The sequence below is a fragment of the Oncorhynchus clarkii genome, chromosome 5 (assembly GCF_045791955.1).
Source record: "Oncorhynchus clarkii lewisi isolate Uvic-CL-2024 chromosome 5, UVic_Ocla_1.0, whole genome shotgun sequence".
Classification (NCBI taxonomy): domain Eukaryota; kingdom Metazoa; phylum Chordata; class Actinopteri; order Salmoniformes; family Salmonidae; genus Oncorhynchus; species Oncorhynchus clarkii.
In genome coordinates, this window is record NC_092151.1 from 40181052 (window position 1) to 40199283 (window position 18232).

The 18232-nt window shown below is 41.8% G+C and overlaps 1 protein-coding gene across 2 annotated transcripts in view; it reads right to left on the reverse strand.

The window, feature by feature from the left end:
• Positions 1-637: 637 nt before the first annotated feature.
• LOC139408824 (phosphatidylinositol 4-kinase alpha-like) overlaps positions 638-18232 on the reverse strand; it is a 44422-nt gene continuing 26827 nt past the window's right edge. For both annotated transcript variants that reach the window (XM_071153184.1, XM_071153183.1), the window contains exons 34-51: positions 15473-15637; positions 15313-15392; positions 14943-15142; positions 14708-14795; positions 14352-14519; positions 14225-14278; positions 14018-14138; positions 13366-13495; positions 13213-13283; positions 12391-12463; positions 10421-10598; positions 10166-10270; positions 9388-9513; positions 7809-7929; positions 6344-6503; positions 6168-6257; positions 5992-6075; positions 638-2457 (exon numbers count right to left, since the gene is read on the reverse strand). In XM_071153184.1, coding sequence (XP_071009285.1) covers positions 2406-2457; positions 5992-6075; positions 6168-6257; positions 6344-6503; positions 7809-7929; positions 9388-9513; positions 10166-10270; positions 10421-10598; positions 12391-12463; positions 13213-13283; positions 13366-13495; positions 14018-14138; positions 14225-14278; positions 14352-14519; positions 14708-14795; positions 14943-15142; positions 15313-15392; positions 15473-15637 — 2066 coding nt within the window. In that variant the 3' untranslated portion in view covers positions 638-2405. The remainder of the gene's footprint in view (positions 2458-5991; positions 6076-6167; positions 6258-6343; positions 6504-7808; positions 7930-9387; positions 9514-10165; positions 10271-10420; positions 10599-12390; positions 12464-13212; positions 13284-13365; positions 13496-14017; positions 14139-14224; positions 14279-14351; positions 14520-14707; positions 14796-14942; positions 15143-15312; positions 15393-15472; positions 15638-18232) is intronic.

An 18232-nucleotide genomic window follows, 5' to 3' on the forward strand; every position in this document is an offset into this window, starting at 1 on the left:
ATTTAGTCTCCTCAACTTGTTCAACAGCCACACCATTCATTACCAGATTCAGCTGAGGTCTAGAATTTAGGGAATGATTTGTACCAAATACAATGCTCTTAGTTTTAGTTTATTACTGGCCACCTAAGATGCTTGTGGCAGGCAGTAATCTGGTGGATCTGAGATCAACCAACTGATTCTTCGAGACTACATGCTGTTTAATCTAATTCACCCACCTTACCCCCACACAGATCAGCACGTGGGGCAGAAAGGTCTGATTTAGAGCCGCATGGGGCAGGAAGGCACGGTAGGCCTTGGTAACCAATAGTCTAAAAAGGTAAGCGCTGGAGCATCTGAGGACCTATTTTAAATACTACTGGGCTTTTTCCCCCCCTTCAGCCCAGCTCACCACAAAATGATGTTTGAAGTCATCAATTAAAAAAGGTTTACATAGGCCAGTTGGCAGGGGATGGAAACAGAGGAGTCGCTGCCTGAAAATCCTCATCGTTGTTTCTCTTTTGGACAGCGGTTTTGGACAAGTGCAAAATGTTTAAGTGCAGTAGAGTAGCACCTGTTCTGGCAAGGATAATCCCATACCCAGGTCTTAATGATAACGCTTCAAAACCGCAGAAGTAGATCAAATGACACAGACATCAAGTGTTTGTAGCTGCAACTGGGGTTTATGTTTCAGCACTCGATCACAATTATACATTGGGGAGGGGGGTGGTAATGTGCTCTCTACTAAGATTCTAGAAACGTGCACACACACACAGAGAGAGAGATTGATATGGTAGAACTTAGAACTGAAACCACAAAAAGGTGCAGACAGTGGCTGACAACAGAGGACAGTAGAAAACAGACATTAAATCAAACGACAATAGTCCAATTAAAAGACTACAGCAATGGACTCAGGCTTGTACAACTAGGGGTTAATAATGTAACAGCTCTTATTGGTCTGAAATGCATGTCTTGTTAGTTATTACAAACATACAGCCCTCTGTAATTTCCTTCATATTACAAATCTGTAATACATACATAGGTTATTTCATCTTATACATCCAAGTAAAATACCCTTAAGTTAATTATAACATATCCATTCAGAACAAATATAATACATACCATTCTAATCTAAAATGATAAACAGATGTAAGATTCATTATCTTTACAGACTATCAAGTAAAACATCTTCATAAAGACAGAACATTTAGTACAGCACGACAGCAGGGTTTTTGAATGGGATAATGACAGCAATCTCATATGTTGACACACATTAAGACGGTAACATCTTGCATAACGTCAGAGGGGAGTAGTTATGTAATTACACTTCTGTTTGTGCCAAGGATTAGAGAAATGGCTTTTTGGGTCTTCATAGTTATCATTATCATCGCTACCATCATCATAATACTAAACCCAAATCCTGGAGATTCAAGTAGAGGGTCGAAGGTGAAAATCTTTTTGCACAGAAAGAGGAATGTCTCCAAATAGAAATCACACACGTTTAAGACAGCTAACTAAATCCATGTAAGATGTTAATACTAGTAAAGGTCTGGTCTTAAGACATGCAGAGTTAGTAGGTAAACAAACAACATTGGTTTATCCTAGACTGGACCCAACCACCTTGGAGCTGATACACGCACAACACACACACAGTGTGGTACAGCTAACCTTGTGGGGACACAATTCAGTCCCATTCAAAATCCTATTTTCCCTAACCCCTACTCTTAACCCAAAAACTTAACCTTAACCCTAAAACTAACCCTAGCTCCTAACCCCCCTAGAAATAGCATTAGACCTTGTGGGGATGAACAAAATGTCCCCAGTTTGTCAAATATTTGTTTGATTACTATTCTTGTGGGGACTACTATGCTTGTGGGGAAAACTGGTCCCCACAAGAATAGTTAAACAAGTCCACACACACACACACACACACACACACACACACACGTTATTGATTCAAGACAGATATAGTCACTAGCGCCACCATTAGAAATGTCCCCCGAGAGAAGATCTACTCTTATCGCTTTTGACTACTAAAGACACCCGCACACACACACAGCATTAGTATATGATTGATATGTGATATGTATTATGACCGTGAGATTTGCTGATTGTATTGGAGTTCAGTAACCGGTTGTGTGATTGCCTTTCGCAGGAATCGACTGGTTGGTTGGTTAGTTGATTGATAGGTTAGTGTGAATTCTCCAGTCTGGTGTAACAACTCTTGATCAGGGTCCAATCAGGTGGGTGAAATACAATGATCTATAAAGTGCACAAGATGCTTGATGCTAGCTAGCTGAAGAGAATGACTTTGTACAGGACAACCTCTGACCTTACAAACAGGATAAAAAGCAGAGGTTACTGCATATATAGGGAATAAGGACTCATATCAGACAGGTCCAAGTATGTGATAATACTGCAGCAGGTCTTTAGTATGGGATCTGGTTCTGGTAATACTGCAGCATATCGTAGGTCTTGCTCCTGAATAAAGACAGAGAACACAGACAGTTAGCATGTGTATAGACAGTTAGTTAGCATGTACAGTTGAAGTCGGAGGTTTAAATACACCTTAGACAAATACATTTAAACTCAGTTTTTCACAATTCCTGACATTTAATTCTAGTACAAATTCCCTGTCTTAGGTCAGTTAGGATCACCACTTTATTTTAATGGGTAATGTCAGAATAATAGTAGAGAGAATGATTTATTTAATATTTTACTTCTTTCATCACATTCCCAGTGGGTCAGAAGTTTACATACACTAAATTAGTATTTGGTAGCATTGCCTTTAAAATGTTTAACTTGGGTCAAATGTTTCAGGTAGCCTTCCATAAGCTTAACTTCCTGACTGATGTCTTGAGATGTTGCTCCAATATATCCACATATTTTTCTTGCCCCATGATGCCATCTATTTTGTGAAGTGCACCAGTCCCTCCTGCAGCAAAGCACCCCCACAACATGATGCTGCCACCCCCATGCTTCACGGTTGGGATGGTGTTCTTCAGCTTGCAAGCCTCCCCTTTTTCCTCCAAACATAACGATAGTCATTATGGCCAAACAGTTCTATTTTTGGTTCAGACCAGAGGATATTTCTCCAAAAAGTACAATCTTTGTCCCCATGTGCAGTTGCAAACCGTAGTCTGGCTTTTTTGTGGGGTTTTTGGAGCAATGGCTTCATCCTTGCTGAACGGCCTTACAGGTCATGTCGATATAGGACTCGTTTTACTGTGGATATAGATACCCGTTTCCTCCAGCATGTTCACTAGGTCCTTTGCTGTTGTTCTGGAATTGATTTGCACTTTTCGCACCAAAGTACATTCATCTCTAGGAGACAGAACGCGTCTCCTTCCTGAGCGGTATGACGGCTGTGTGGTCCCATGGTGTTTATACTTGTGTACTGTTGTACTTCTGAACGTGGTACCTTCAGGCATTTGGAAATTGCTCCCAAGGATGAACCAGACTTGTGATGTCAAGCAAAGAGGCACTGAGTTTGAAGGTAGGTCCTGAAATACATCCACAGGTACACCTCCAATTGACTCAAATTATGTCAATTGACCCATCAGAAGCTTCTAAAGCCATGACATCATTATCGGGAATTTTCCAAGCTGTTTAAAGGCACAGTCAACTTATGTATGTAAACTTCTGACACACTGGAATTGTGATACAGTGAATTATAAGTGAAATAATCTGTCTGTAAACAATTGTTGGAAAAATGACTTGTGTCATGCACAAAGTAGATGTCCTAACAGACTTGCCAAAACTATAGTTTGTTATCAAGACATTTGTGGAGTGGCTGAAAAACACGTTTTAATGACTCCAACCTAAGTGAATGTAAACTTCCGACTTCAACTGTATAAGCATGTGTATACAGACAGTCAGCATGTACAGTGCATTCGGGAAAAGCTTTCAGACCCCTAGACTTTTTCCACATTTTGTTGTTACAGCCTTATTCTAAAATAGATTAAATGAACATGTTCCTCATCAATCTACACAGAATACCCCATAATGACAAAGTAAAAAAAATGTTTTTTGATCAAAATTTATTAAAAACAAACAACAGAAATACCTTATTTACATAAGTATTCAGACCCTTTGCTATGAGACTCGAAATTGAGTTCAGGTGCGATTCAATTGGTCATCCTTGAGATGTTTCTACAACTTGATTGGTGTTCCACCTGTGGTCAATTCAATTGATTGGACATGATTTGGAAAGGCACACACCTGTCAATATAAGATCCCACAGTTGACAGTGCAAAAAGAGCAAAAAACAAGCCATGAGCTCAAAAGTAATTGTCCGTAGAGCCACGAGATAGGATTGTGTCAAGGTACAGTAAGGGAACCAAAACATGTTTGCAGCATTCAAGGTCCCCAAGAACACAGTGGCCTTTATCATTCTGAAATGATAAAAGTTTGGAACCACCAGGACTCTTCCTAGAGCTGGCCGACCAGCCAAAGTGAGCAATCAGGGGAGAAGAGCCTTGGTCAGGGAGGTGACCAAGAACCCGATGGTCAATCTGACAGAGCTCCAGAGTTCCTCTGTGGAGATAGGAGAACCTTCCAGAAGGACAACCATCTCTGCAGCACTCCATCAATCAGGTCTTTATGGTAGAGTGGCCAGACGGAAGCCACTCCTCAGTAAAAGGCCCATGACAGCCCACTTGGAGTTTGCCAAACAAAAGGCACCTAAAGACTCTCAGACCATGAGAAACAAGATTATCTGGTCTGATGAAACCAATATTGAACTATTTGGCCTGAATGCCAAGCTTCACATCTGGAGGAAACCTGGCACCATCCCTACGGTGAAGCATGGTAATGGCAGCATCATGCTGTAGGCATGTTTTTCAGCGGCAGGGACTGGGAGTCTAGTCAGGATCGAGGGAAAGATGAACGGAGCAAAGTACAGAGAAATCCTTGATGAAAACCTGCTCCAGAGCACTCAGGACCTCAGACTGGGGCAAAGGTTCACCTTCCAACAGGACAACGACCCTAAGCACACAGCGGCTTCGGGACAAGTCTCTGAATATCCTTGAATGGGCCTGCCAGAGCCCAGACTTGAACCCGATCGAACATCTCTGGAGAGACCTGAAAATAGCTGTGCAGTGACACTCCCCATCCAACCTGACAGAGCTTGAGAGGATCTGCAGAGAAGAATGGGAGAAACTCCCCAAATACAGGTGTGCCAATCTTGTAGCGTCATACCCAAGAAGACTCAATGGTTGCAATGGCTGCAAAAGGTGCTTCAACAAAGTACTGAGTAAAGGATCTGAATACTTATGTAAATGTGATATTTCAGTTTATTTTTGATATATTTGAAAAAATTGCAAAAAACCTGTTTTTGATTTTTCATTTTGAGGTATTGTGTGTAGATTGATGAGGGAAAAAAACTATTTAATCCCTTTTATAATGGTTGTAACAAACACAATGTGGAAAAAGTCAAGGGGTCTGAATACTTTCCAAATGCACTGTATAGCATCTGTATACAGTTAGTTAGCATGTATAAATAAGCATGTATAGCATTTGTATACAGACAGTTCGTTAGCATGTATATATAGACAGCATGTATAGCGTGTGTGTGTATATAGACTGTTAGCCAGCATGTATAGGATTTGTATATAGACAGTTAGCATGTATATAGATATTTCTGGTTATTGAGATGGGGTTATAGGAGTGAGGAAAGGACCAAGAGACTGGAATGGGGCAGGGCTAGAGTGAGGGAAGGCGCTAGAGACTGGAAAGGGACAGGGCCATAGAGTGAGGGAAGGCGCTAGAGACTGGAAAGGGACAGGGCCATAGAGTGAGGGAAGGCGCTAGAGACTGGAAAGGGACAGGGCCATAGAGTGAGGGAAGGCGCTAGAGACTGGAAAGGGACAGGGCCATAGAGTGAGGGAAGGCGCTAGAGACTGGAAAGGGACAGGGCCATAGAGTGAGGGAAGGCGCTAGAGACTGGAAAGGGACAGGGCCATAGAGTGAGGGAAGGCACTAGAGACTGGAAAGGGACAGGGCCTCTGGTGTTACCTGCTGCTGAGGAAGCAGCTCTGGATGACCTTGATGATGTAAGCGGCCGCCTCCTTCTCACTCATACTGGGGTTGAACCGCTGCCTGTGAACCCAAACACACATGTTCAGAAATGGTCAAAAGAGACTTTGCAAAAATTTAATCTATGCACCCATGTGGTTTATTGATGTACTGACTTGAGCAGTTTGATGGTCTGTCCTCTGAAGCATGGTAGTCCAGTGTCCAGCATCAAAGTGACCAGAGACACCACCGCGTCCATGTAGGGCCTAACGCAGAGGAGAAAAAAAAATCTGATTAACCCAAAAGAACGACAGTTTAGATGCAAATAAGATTGAGACACACCCACTCTTACCTGACGGCCAGGTACCCCCTGACACACATCTCCATGAACCATTTGAAGGGAGTGGCTTCCATCTTGCCTCCCATGATCATCACCATCTCATCAGTCAGCTTGATGTCCGGCTCCCAGCCCAGGTTACCACCAGGAGAACTCTCAAACATGAAGCCAAAGTCTGAAAGTAGATTTTTTTGTTAGACAACTCATATACAGTGGGGGACTAAAATGATTGACACCCTTGATAAAGATGAGCAGTAAATGACTGTATAAAATAAATAACTCAAATACTGAGCTGTATTGGATGTAAAAAAAACATTTGGAAAATTGTATTTTATACTAACACAATTACTCAGAGAAATATATTTAGTTTAAACAAGTAATATTAGTTTTTCCTAAAAAAGATAGGAGTCTAAATGATTTACTTTCCCTCTCACCATTACCCATAACGGGAGGTTAAGCAGGTCTTGGGGGTATGATCTGTGACCCTTTCTCAGTCATTATTCACAATTCATTCAGGATTATCCATAATCTTGGTAGCATCCACATTCATTTAGAAATGTTAAGAAACATTATGTTCTTATTTACAATAAAAGTGACTCCAAAATGACACAATACATGATTTACCATTCATTTCTATTGGGCACAAAATAAACCAGAGAAACAACCAAAACGAACCGCAAATGCATCCAACAAATATTAAACGTTTGACTACTTTATTTATAAGATTCTTTAGGGGTTCTAACTTGAAATATACTTATTCCAGTCACGATATTAGAACTTATTGATTACGTCACATGTACATGTTCAAATTCTATTGGTGTTAAAGAGAGTGAATAGGAACTTTGGGAATGGAAATGTACTGTGAGAGAAAAGAAAAGGAAAACAGTATATGACCCCGGTCTGTCGAGTAAAGGTGAACAGGATGTCACTGATAAACACCATGGAGAAGTGACCGGAGAAAGAGGAACTGCTACCAGACTGTTTGACCAGAGCAACAGTTGGGCAACACATAAGAAGTTCCAAGAAGTTGTAACCCTACTCTCATCATAACATATAAATGGTTGGTTGATCAGCTGAGGCACGCAGTGGGTTGAATAAAATTGGTCTGCGCTTTCACCAGGCGTCCGTTTGAGTCTTCACTCTGTTTGTACAATCATTTTGGCCCCTACCTTTTTGGTAACATTTTTTTCTCTGTTTCTCTCCTTCTCTGAGAAATTGTATTAGTATAAAATAATATAATTTCCCCCTTTTTTGCCTACAATATACCTCAGTATTTTAATTTATTTATTTAATTAATTATTGCTCATCTTTATCAAAAGGTGTCCATCATATCAGACCCCACTGTAAATTAAATGAATACCTTTATTGTCCCAAAGATAAATAATGTGTCCCTTGCTATATTAAATGAATGATTGTGTGGATGAGGTTAAGGATGACTGATTGTGTACCAATACGGAATATGTTATGGATGATTTTGTACCTATGTGGATGAGGTGTCCCTTGCTGTCCAGCATGATGTTCCCGTTGTGTCTATCTTTGATTTGCAGCAGAAAGAGCAGCAGGCTGTAGGCTGCCATACTACGGATGAAGTTGTACCTCGCCTAGAAAGTGTGGGCGACGGAGAGAGAGAATAGGTTGCGCCTTCTGTGCACAATGTTGGTGAGGTAAAAGAGTTGATGTATATTAAAGGCAACTGTTCCATTTTAATGACAAGAGACATACAGTGCCTTCAGAGAGTATTCATACCCCTTGACTTATTCCACATTTTGTTGGGTTACAGCCTGAATTCAAAATCAATTAAATATTATTTATCTCACCCATCTACACACAATACCCCATAATGACAAAGTGAAAACATGTTTTTAGACATTTTAGCAAATGTATTGAAACTAAATACAGAAATCTAATTTACAGCTGTGAGTCTTTCTAGGAAAGTCTCTAAGAGCATTCCACACCTGGATTGTGCAACATTTGCCCATTATTATAAAAAATATATATTCATCCTCTGTCAACTTGGTTGTTGATCATTATCAATGCTAGACAACCATTTGCAGGTCTTGCCATAGTTTTAACATAAATCTACTTGAAAATCGAACTCGACCTCTCAGGAACATTCACTGTCTTCATGGTAAGCAATTCCAGTGTAGATTTGGCCTTGTGTTTTAGGTTATTGTCCTGCTGAAAGATCTCCCAGTGTTTGGAGGAAAGCAGACCGAACCAGGTTTTCCTCTAGGATTCGGTTTCTTTGTTTATCCTGAAAAACTCCAGTTCTTAACAATTACAAGCATATTCATGACATGATGCAGCCAAAACTATGCTTGAAAATATGGAGAGTGGTACTCAGTAATATGTTTGGAGCAAATCCAATACAACACAACACTTTGTATTCAAGATAAAAAGTGAATTGCTTTACAAAAGCTTTTGCAGTATTACTTTAGTGCCTTGTTGCAAACAGGATTCTTGTTTGGAATATTTGTATTCTGTACAGTCTTCTTTCTTGTCACTGTCATTTAGGTTAGTATTGTGGAAGAACTACAATGTTGTTGATCCATCCTTAGTTTTCTCCTATCACAGCCAAACTCTGTTTTAAAGTCACCATTGGCCTCATGGTGAAATCCTTGTGTGGTTTACTTCCTCTCTGACAAATTAGTTAGGAAGGATGCCTGTATCTGTGTCTGGGTGTATTGAATCCATGCAACTTATGTGATTTGTTAAGGAAATGTTTACACCTGAACATATATAGGCTTGCCATAACAAAGGGGTTGAAAACTTATTGACTGAAGATATTTCAGCTTTTCATTTTTTTATTAATTAGTAAAAATCTCAAAAAAACTAATTATACTTTGACATTATTGGCTATTGTGTGTAGGCCAGTGACAAAACAAAATCTAAATGTAATCCATTTTAAATTCAGGCTGTAACAACAAAATGTGGAAAAAGTTAAGACGTGTGAATACCTTCTGAAGGCACTGTAAGTATATGTCCAAATCCGTGAAAAAAATACCACAGTGGGTCAGGTCAGGGATGAAGGTTCAGGGGTTGGGGGACAGTCATCTCACCTTCTGAAAGGCCAGAGTGGACTCATCTCCGTACTGGTTCCTGAAATAGTCGTACATCCCAAAGTCTGTCTGTCTGCCCAGCTGGTCACGGGACTTACAGTCGGGGATACACTCGATCACACCACACTGGACATCGAGACAGATACAAGGAAACCATTACTGTGATGTTACTCTGTGCTGTGAAGCAAGACAACGGGTAAGGTCTAAGGGCTGGGGTGTAGACCACCCCAACTTGTGAGCAAAACATTTTAGCGTCCCCCCTCTTGACAGCGGAAAGTAAAAATTGAAGTTTTAGAGCAGATTTCTGCGATTCTACACATTTTAGCAGAGAAGATTTGACAAATGTACAACTAATTTCATGCAATTCTACTCATTTTGCCATGGGTCAGAGAGAAGATTTAGCGAGTTTCTAACTAATTTCATGCAAATCGAAAAATGTTGATATGGGGCAGAGAGAATAATTCACATTTTATTGGTCACATACACATTGTTAGCAGATGTTAATGCGAGTGTAGCGAAATGCTTGTTTATATAACTGGCCTAGACTAACTTACCAATAAAAAAAATCTTAGCTGACATGCTGATGCACGACAAAATGTTGAAATTGCACCTGGTGTATTCCACTATTCTAACTCTGAACAGTAAGTTGAGATAGCTACAGGGTAAAAAAAAGAAAGAAGTCAACTTACTGTTCGGAGTTAGAATAGCGGAATACACCAGGTGCAATTTCGAAATTGATCCATGGGCCTGCAAAAAGGGGTGTAGAGGGTATTCTTACCCCGGGGGCAGTAGCAACCACTCTGTAGGGAAACACAAACAGGTCCAGTCCCACCAGCTGGAAGATGTTCTTAAACAGACCAATGATCTGGAGAGCCAGCATGTCCTAGAGGGACAAAGAGAGAGGAAGAGAGAGGAGGGAAAGAAAAGGAGGTATGGAGAGAATACAATTATCAGAAAATGCTGATGACATTTTGTGCTGTTTATAAAGTGCTGAGTATGTCAAATATGCGTGTGGTGTGTGTGTGTGTCGTACCTGTCTGCAGTCGTCGCCCACTTTAAAGATGGCAGCTTGCCAGACGATCCTGCGAGCTACTTCTTCGCTGTCCTCCCCGTCCTGAGAGTCTGACTGACAACGCAGACCCTCCTTCTCCAGCTCACTGACCCCACAACGCTTCACCTTGAACTTAGCTAGGTACGGGGCCTTGGCAGCACTGGGGGAGACCAGAGACAGCAGTCGGATATACAGTGCATTCAGAAAGTATTCAAACCCCTTCCCTTTTTCCACATTTTGTTACGTTACAGCCTTATTCTAAAATGGATTCAATTAATTATTTTCCTCACCGATCTACACACAAAACCCCATAATGACAAAGCGAAAACAGGTTTTACGAAATGTATTAAAAATATAAAAAACTGAAATAGCTTATTTACATAAGTATTCAGACCCTTTGCTATGAGACTCAAAATTGAGCTCAGGTGCATCCTGTTTCGATTGATCATCCTTGAGATGTTTCTGCAACTTGCTTGGAGTCCAGCTGTGGTAAATTCAATTGATTGGACAAGATTTGGAAAGGCACACACCTGTCTATATAAGGTCCCACAGTTGACAGTGCATGTCAGTGCAAAAACCTAGCCATGAGGTCGAAGGAATTGTCTGTAGAACTCCGAAACAGAAGTGTGTTGAGGCACAGATCTGGGGAAGGGTACCAAAAAATGTCTGCAGTATTGAAGGTCCCCAAGAACACAGTTGCCTCCATCGTTTCTAAATGGAAGAAGTTTGGAACCACCAAGACCCTTTCTAGTGCTGGCCGCCCAGCCAAACTGAGCAATCGGGGGAGAAGGGCCTTGGTGAGGGAGGTGACCAAGTACCCGACGGTCAATCTGACAGAGCTCCAGAGTTCCTTTGTGGAGATGGGAGAACCTTCCAGAAGGACAACCATCTCTGCAGCACTCCAACAATCAGGCCTTTATGGTTGAGTGACCAGACGGAAGCAACTCCTCAGTAAAAGCACATGACAGCCCGCTTGGAGGTTTTCCAAAGGGCACCTAAAGGACTCTGACAATGAGAAACAAGATTCTCTGGTCTGATAAAACCTAGATTGAACTCTTTGGCCTGAATGCCAAGCGTCACGTCTGAAGGAAACCTGGAATCATCCCTACAGTGAAGCATGGTGGTGGCAGCATCATGCTGTGGGGATGTTTTTCAGTGGCAGGGACTTGGAGACTAGTTAGGATCGAGGGAAAGATGAACAGAGCAAAGTACAGAGAGATCCTTGATGAAAACCTGCTCCAGAGCACTCAGGACCTCAGAATGGGGCAAAGGTTCATCTTCCAACAGGACAACGACCCTAAGCACACAACCAAGACAACGCAGGAGTGGTTTCAGGACAAGTCTCTGAATGTTCTTGAGTGGCCCAGCCAGAGCCCGGACTTGAAACCGATCGAACATCTCTGGAGAGACCTGAAAATAGCTGTGCAGCAACGCTCCCCATCCAACCGGACAGAGCTTGAGAAGATCTGCAGAGCAGAATGGGAGAAACTCCCCAAATACAGGTGTGCCAAGCTTGTAGAGTCATACTCAAGAAGACTCGATGCTGTAATCGCTGCCAAAGGTGCTTCAACAAAGTACTGAGTAAAGGGTCTGAATATTTATGCGAATGTGATATTGCAGTTATGTTTAAAAACCTGTTTTAGCTTTGTCATTATGGGGTATCGTGTGTAGATTGATGAGGGGGAAAAAAACCATTTCATACATTTTAAAATAAAGATGTAACGTAACAAAATGTGGAAAAAGTCAAAGGGTCAGAATACTTTCCAAATGCACTGTACATCCTGTGAGAGGTTTATTTTCCTTTCTTGAAATAGCCATAGAAAGGAATAGATATCCACATACCATTGAATGCTCCTGTGTACTTTATTGCAACGTTTCAACTGGAAGGTCTTTGTCAGGCATAAAAATCATCAATTAAATCAATCGAATGAATAAAATCAATTCGTTAGTACCTTTGCATGGGTGTTCCAGACTTGTAGTCGATGTCTAGTACGATGGCCTCTGGGTTACTGGGCAGATAGCAGCCTGGAGGATGGCCACCAGTGGAGGACAGACATACAACGGTCAGACACACATACTTTACACTACTGCTTCCACGTAGCACAATCACAGATATCGGAATCAACTGCTTAGACAGGTCAAAACACCTTGGGTAAAACTATTCATACATTTACAATACACCTCGCTGTAATCGAACACGCACCCGCACAGACATAGGTATTTCATAATTTGGGCAAAAGTCCGTCCTCCACCCTCTGTCCTCTGTGACCCGGAAACCGATAAGTGGTTGAGAGGTCAAGGAGAAGTCAATTTGTTAGTAGGCGAACGGGAAAGTGTCCTCCCCTCGAGGAGGGGAGGACAGTCATGTGTATCCTACCTGAGCCCTTCGCGGAAGAGTTGAAAAGAATCTACGACACCCTTTGAAACCAGCTTTTGAAAGCATGCACACGTTTAAAGACAACATACTATTTATTGTTTTATCTATAAAATGTCTTGCACAAGTAACTTCACTTGTTTTTCATCACTTCACACATTGATTTTGCCATTTGCCTGATGACGCGCGGGTGGAGAGGGAGTCTCGTTTCATACAAGGTCATTTTTCACCCAGGTTCCCTCTCCTCGCCTCAATTACCTTTGACCTGTTTTTTGGTGTTTTTGTTTTTGAATAAAAAATAAATACATTTAAAATGGAGGAGAGAGAGAGGACACAGGAGTTGAGCAAATCCAATTAAGGAAAGGCTGTTGTACCACGGATGTGTCCTAGCTGTTGTTACCTGGCTGGACTTTGATGTCAGACAGAGCCTTGAGACAGGCCCTCTTCCTCTCGTCTCCCTTTGGGGTGGGCCTGAAAAACACCAACACTTCAATGTCCAAAAACTGAACTGGTTAACAGCAGTGGACTACATAAGGATGGGTGTTAGTCTCACTTAATGATTGCAGATACGTTGGTGATTTTGTCGAAGAAGTCAAACTCTCTCTGGAAGAAGTCTTTAGCTGCACCAGACTGAGCACCTATTATCTCCTCAACCATCTCCTCCAACAGATCCCCGATGTCGGCTACATGGAGAAACAGAGAGAGAGAGAGAGACGGTGACAGAGACAGAGAGACAGAGAGGAAGATGGAAAAGATTGGTAAGAGTGAGTGTGTACATATGCGCGCGTGTGTAAAAGTCCCGACCAACATTATTGATAAAGATGAGCAACAAAAGACTGTATAAAATCAATTATAAAAACACTGAGCTACATTGTATTTTATGTTCTAAAATGTTATGTTCTTATTCTATACTAATACAATTTTCTTGCTGGAAGATCCACTTGGAAACAAGTTTTAGCCTCCTGGCAGAGGCAACCAGGTTTTTGGCTAAAATGTCCTGGTACTTGGTAAACTTCATGATGCCATTGACCTTAACAAGGGCCCCAGGACCAGTGGAAACAAAATAGCCCCATAACATCAAAGATCCATCACCATATTTTATAATAGGTATGGGGTTCTTTTCCGCATATGCATCCTTCTACCAACACCAAAGGGTGGCAATAATTTTGGTCGTGACTATGTGTGTGTGTGTGTGTGTGTCTCACGGTCTTTGTGGTGTGCCTCCTCGTCCAGGTAGATGTTCGTCTTCATGTTCCAGATGAACTGGTGGGCCAACAGCTGAGACTTCTGGGCCGCCCACAGGATGTACTCTCTCACATAGCCCATCTGCCAATCAAACACAAGCGTGTTATCTTTCACACCACACACAGGGTAATGTAGAAACACAGCAGCTAGTTAGTAGTGTCACTCACCTTGTCATAGCGCAGGGCCTGAACTATCTGAGGAATGTAAAACAGGATGGCATCCTAGAGAAGAAACAAATACATTAGGATAAGTGACGGTATAAAGTGTGTGTGTGTGTGTGTGTGTGTTACATACCGGAGGAAACGACCGTAGTACTTTGACCCCGTACTGAGCGGTGAGGGGATGCGGGGGGTACATGGAGGAGAAGTAGGACAGGCCAGTGGGAGGGTCAGCAGGAGCCCAACACAGGATATGACTCAGCTCTGGAGAGTCTGCATCAATGGTGTGCCACGTCACCAGGAACTAGAAAACACACAATTATTTATTTTGTTGAATGACAAAAAACGTCCAATTAGAAACACCACCACTTTTGAACCTGAACTTCGTGGCTCATAAAAAAACAACATGTTCTTCAACAAACATCTTTGAGGTATGATGAGCATTGGCCACTCCTGTGTAGCAGATGACTTCCGAACTACAGGTTGACTCACCTTGACGGCCTCAGGTACGTCACTGACCGCTCCAGGGTCCAGCCTCACCAGCCGGGTCACCTCAGCCACGATCGCATCGTTCTTAAACCTAAACACACACACGCGAGAGGGTTAGCACTAACATGACACAATCGCAACGTTCTTCAACCTGACAACAGTTATTATTCAGGTGGAACCAATCTAAAGCTTTCCACGTTTACCCTACAAGTGTCTGTGTGAGACTGTGTGTGTTTACCTGGCAGGTAGCTGCATAGCCAGATAAGGAGCTATACTCCAGGCCAGGTTGACGTTGTCTTTCCACTGTTTCTCACTGAGGCTGATGTACTTTGACCTCCAGTTGGCGATGCTGGTCTCCACGGACTGTTCTGTAGCGATGGCCAACTCTTGGGTGCACAGAGGGTTGTACCAGGTAGTCAACCGCTCAATCTCACTGGCCTAGAGGGGGTGGGGTGGGGGGAGAGAGAGAGGACGTCAGTCCTAGCAACAAAGTGGACGGTCAGAATGTAGGACTAACAGCAAATGAATAGCAAGAAGGCAGAGTCAAAGGGAATGTTTCTGTCCGAACAGAAACCTTCCACAGTAAAAATCCCCACTGTTGCTCTCACCAGTAAGGCCAGCAGCAGGGTCCGACGCTTCATGTAGTACTTATGGAGCTGAGTCCCTCTGTTACTCTTCTTAGACATGCCTGGGGACAGGAAGGGCATGGTCAGATCGTGTGTGTGGGGCGCATTGCGTCTGTCGGTCTTGTGTGTGTGTGTGTGTTACCTGACTTCTTGGAGGCGGTGGACATGCCAGAGGACAGAGGGTAGGTGTTGATCCAGCCACTCTGGCCACTCTGCTGGGAGCGGGAGCTGGAGTCATGAGACATGGTGCTCCTGGGGTCCTGGGCCGTCATCACAGACAGACTGTTCAAAGACGGGTCCTGGTTGTCTACACACACACACACACACAGGCATACAGTGCTTTCAGAAGGTATTCACACCCCTTTACTCTTTCCACAGTTTGTTGTGTTACAAAGTGGGATTCAAATAGATGTCATTATTTTGTTCATGATCTACACAAAATACTCTGTAATGTCAAAGTAGAAGAAAAATTCTAGCATTTGTAAAAAAAAAAAAACTCATTACAAATAAAACATTATTACATCTTGATTAGATAAGTATTCAACCCCGTAAGTCAATACATGTTAAAATCACATTTGGCAGCGACTACAATTGTGAGTCGTTCTGGGTAAGCCTCTAAGAGCTTTGCATACCTGCATTGTACAATATTTGCACATTGTTATTTTTTTTAATCTTCAAGCTCAGTAAAGTTGGTTGTTGATCATTGCTAGACAGCCTTTTTCAAGTCTTGCCGTAAAGACAATTTAAAGTAAACGCTGTAACTAGGCCCCTCAGGAACATTCCATGTCTTCATGGTAAGCAACTCCAGTGTAGATTTGGCATTGTGTTTTAGGTTATTGTCCTGCTCCCAGTGTCTGGTGAAATGCAGACTGAACCAGGTTTTCCTCTAGGATTTTGCTTGTGCTTAGCTCTATTCCGTTTCTTGCCGATGACAAGCATAACCATAACATGATGCAGCCACCACCATGCTTTAAAATATGAAGAGTGGTACTCAGTGTTGTGTTATGTTTGGGGCAAATCCAACACAACACTTTGTATTCAGGACAAAAAGTAAAGTTCTTTGCCACATTTTTTGCAGTTTTACTTTAGTGCCTTATCCACAATATTAACCTAATCTGTCAATTAGGTTAGTATTGTGGAGTAACTACAGTGTTGTTGACCCATCCTCAGTCCTCCTATCATAGCTATTAAACTTTTTAACTGTTTTAAAGTCACCTTTGGCCTCATGGTGAAATCCCTGAGCGGTTTCCTTCCTCTCCAGCAACTGAGTTAGGAAGGACACCTTTATCTTTGTATTGACTGGGTGTATTGATACAACATCCAAAGTGTAATTAATAACTTCACCATGCTCAAAAGGGATATTTAAAGACGGTAAAAATAAAATTAAAACACATCTACCAATAGGTGCCCTTCATTGTGAAGCATTGGAAAACCTCCTTGGTCTTTGTGGTTGAATATTCACTGCTTGACTGAGGGACCTTACAGATAATTGTATGTGTGGGGCAAAGAGATGAGGTAGTAATAAAAAAAAAAAAAACATGTTAAACTATTACACAGTAAGTCCATGTCACTTATTATGTGACTTGTTAAGCAAATGTTTGCTCCTGAAATTATTTTGGCTTGCCATACAAAGGGGTTGAATACTTATTGACTGAAGACATTTCAGCTTTTCATTTTAAAATTAATTTGTAAACATTTCTAAAAACATCATACTCCTTTGACATTAGGGTATTGTGTGTAAACCAGTGACAATTCTTTAAAAAATTTTAAAATTCATTTGAATTTCATTAATTTTAAATTCAGGCTATAACAACAAAATGTGGAAAAAGTCAAGGGATGTGAATACTTTCTGAATACACTGTAGGTAGGGATAAAGTACACACACACACAGTCTTTCTATCCCTTATTATTTGGGCCCTGGGGTTTTCCCGACTGTAATCTACTTCCTCATTTAACACTCTCTATCCATATCTCTTTATCCCTCCCTCTTTCCACTACAAACTCAACTATCTCCTGCTGCAATTATCTCTGTCCATCTAACGCCTAATTCCTTCACATTCTCTAGCTACATCTTTCTCCATCCCTCAATGCATTCATCTAAAACAACATTGGCATGCATCCTTCTCTACCACTCAATGCATTCATTCCTAAATCCACACGGACATGCATCACCATCCATGGACAAGACATTGTGAAGTATAAATGAGGCGACGAGCATCGTCTCAGCATTCGATGGAGAGGAAGGAGTTTTTGAAGAGCGATATGATGAGCTTTATAACGTTAGTCCTGTATTATATGAGATGACCATGCGTTGGTCCCACAGGCAGTGGTAGAATTTACCCCTAACCGCTGATACAGTCAGACATTATTTCACCCACCTGATGGTAAAGGGTTACCATTGAGGGTAGAGTAATCTGATTCTAGATCTGTGGTTAGGGCTAGTTTCTACCCGGCGCGATCCGATGTGTTATGAAGTGAGATCATGTTGTTCTTGGGGTCGCCAGGGACGGACAGGAGGAAGGAGCGGTGTGGGTGGTGAAGAAATACGTCTCTCAAATTTCTCAATTTGTTTGTTTTCTTTTTGTTGACAAATTGACAAATCGAGCTGAGGGGCGGATCGGCATGATATAATGTGTAGAATAATAATAATAAATAATCAATCATGCATTTTATCAGAGGTGGCAAATCTGCGCCTTGCTCCGCAGCAGACAAATAGATGGATAGAGTAAAATAGATATAAAGAAAGAGAGACCGAAAGAAAAAGAGCGAGAAAGAGAGAGAAAGAAAGGAGAGAAGAGAGAGAGAGAGAGAGAGAGAGAGAGAGAGCGAGAGAGAAAGCGAGACAGAAAGAAAGAGAAAGAAAAAGAGAAAGGAGAGAGAGAAAGAGACAGTTAGAAAAAGA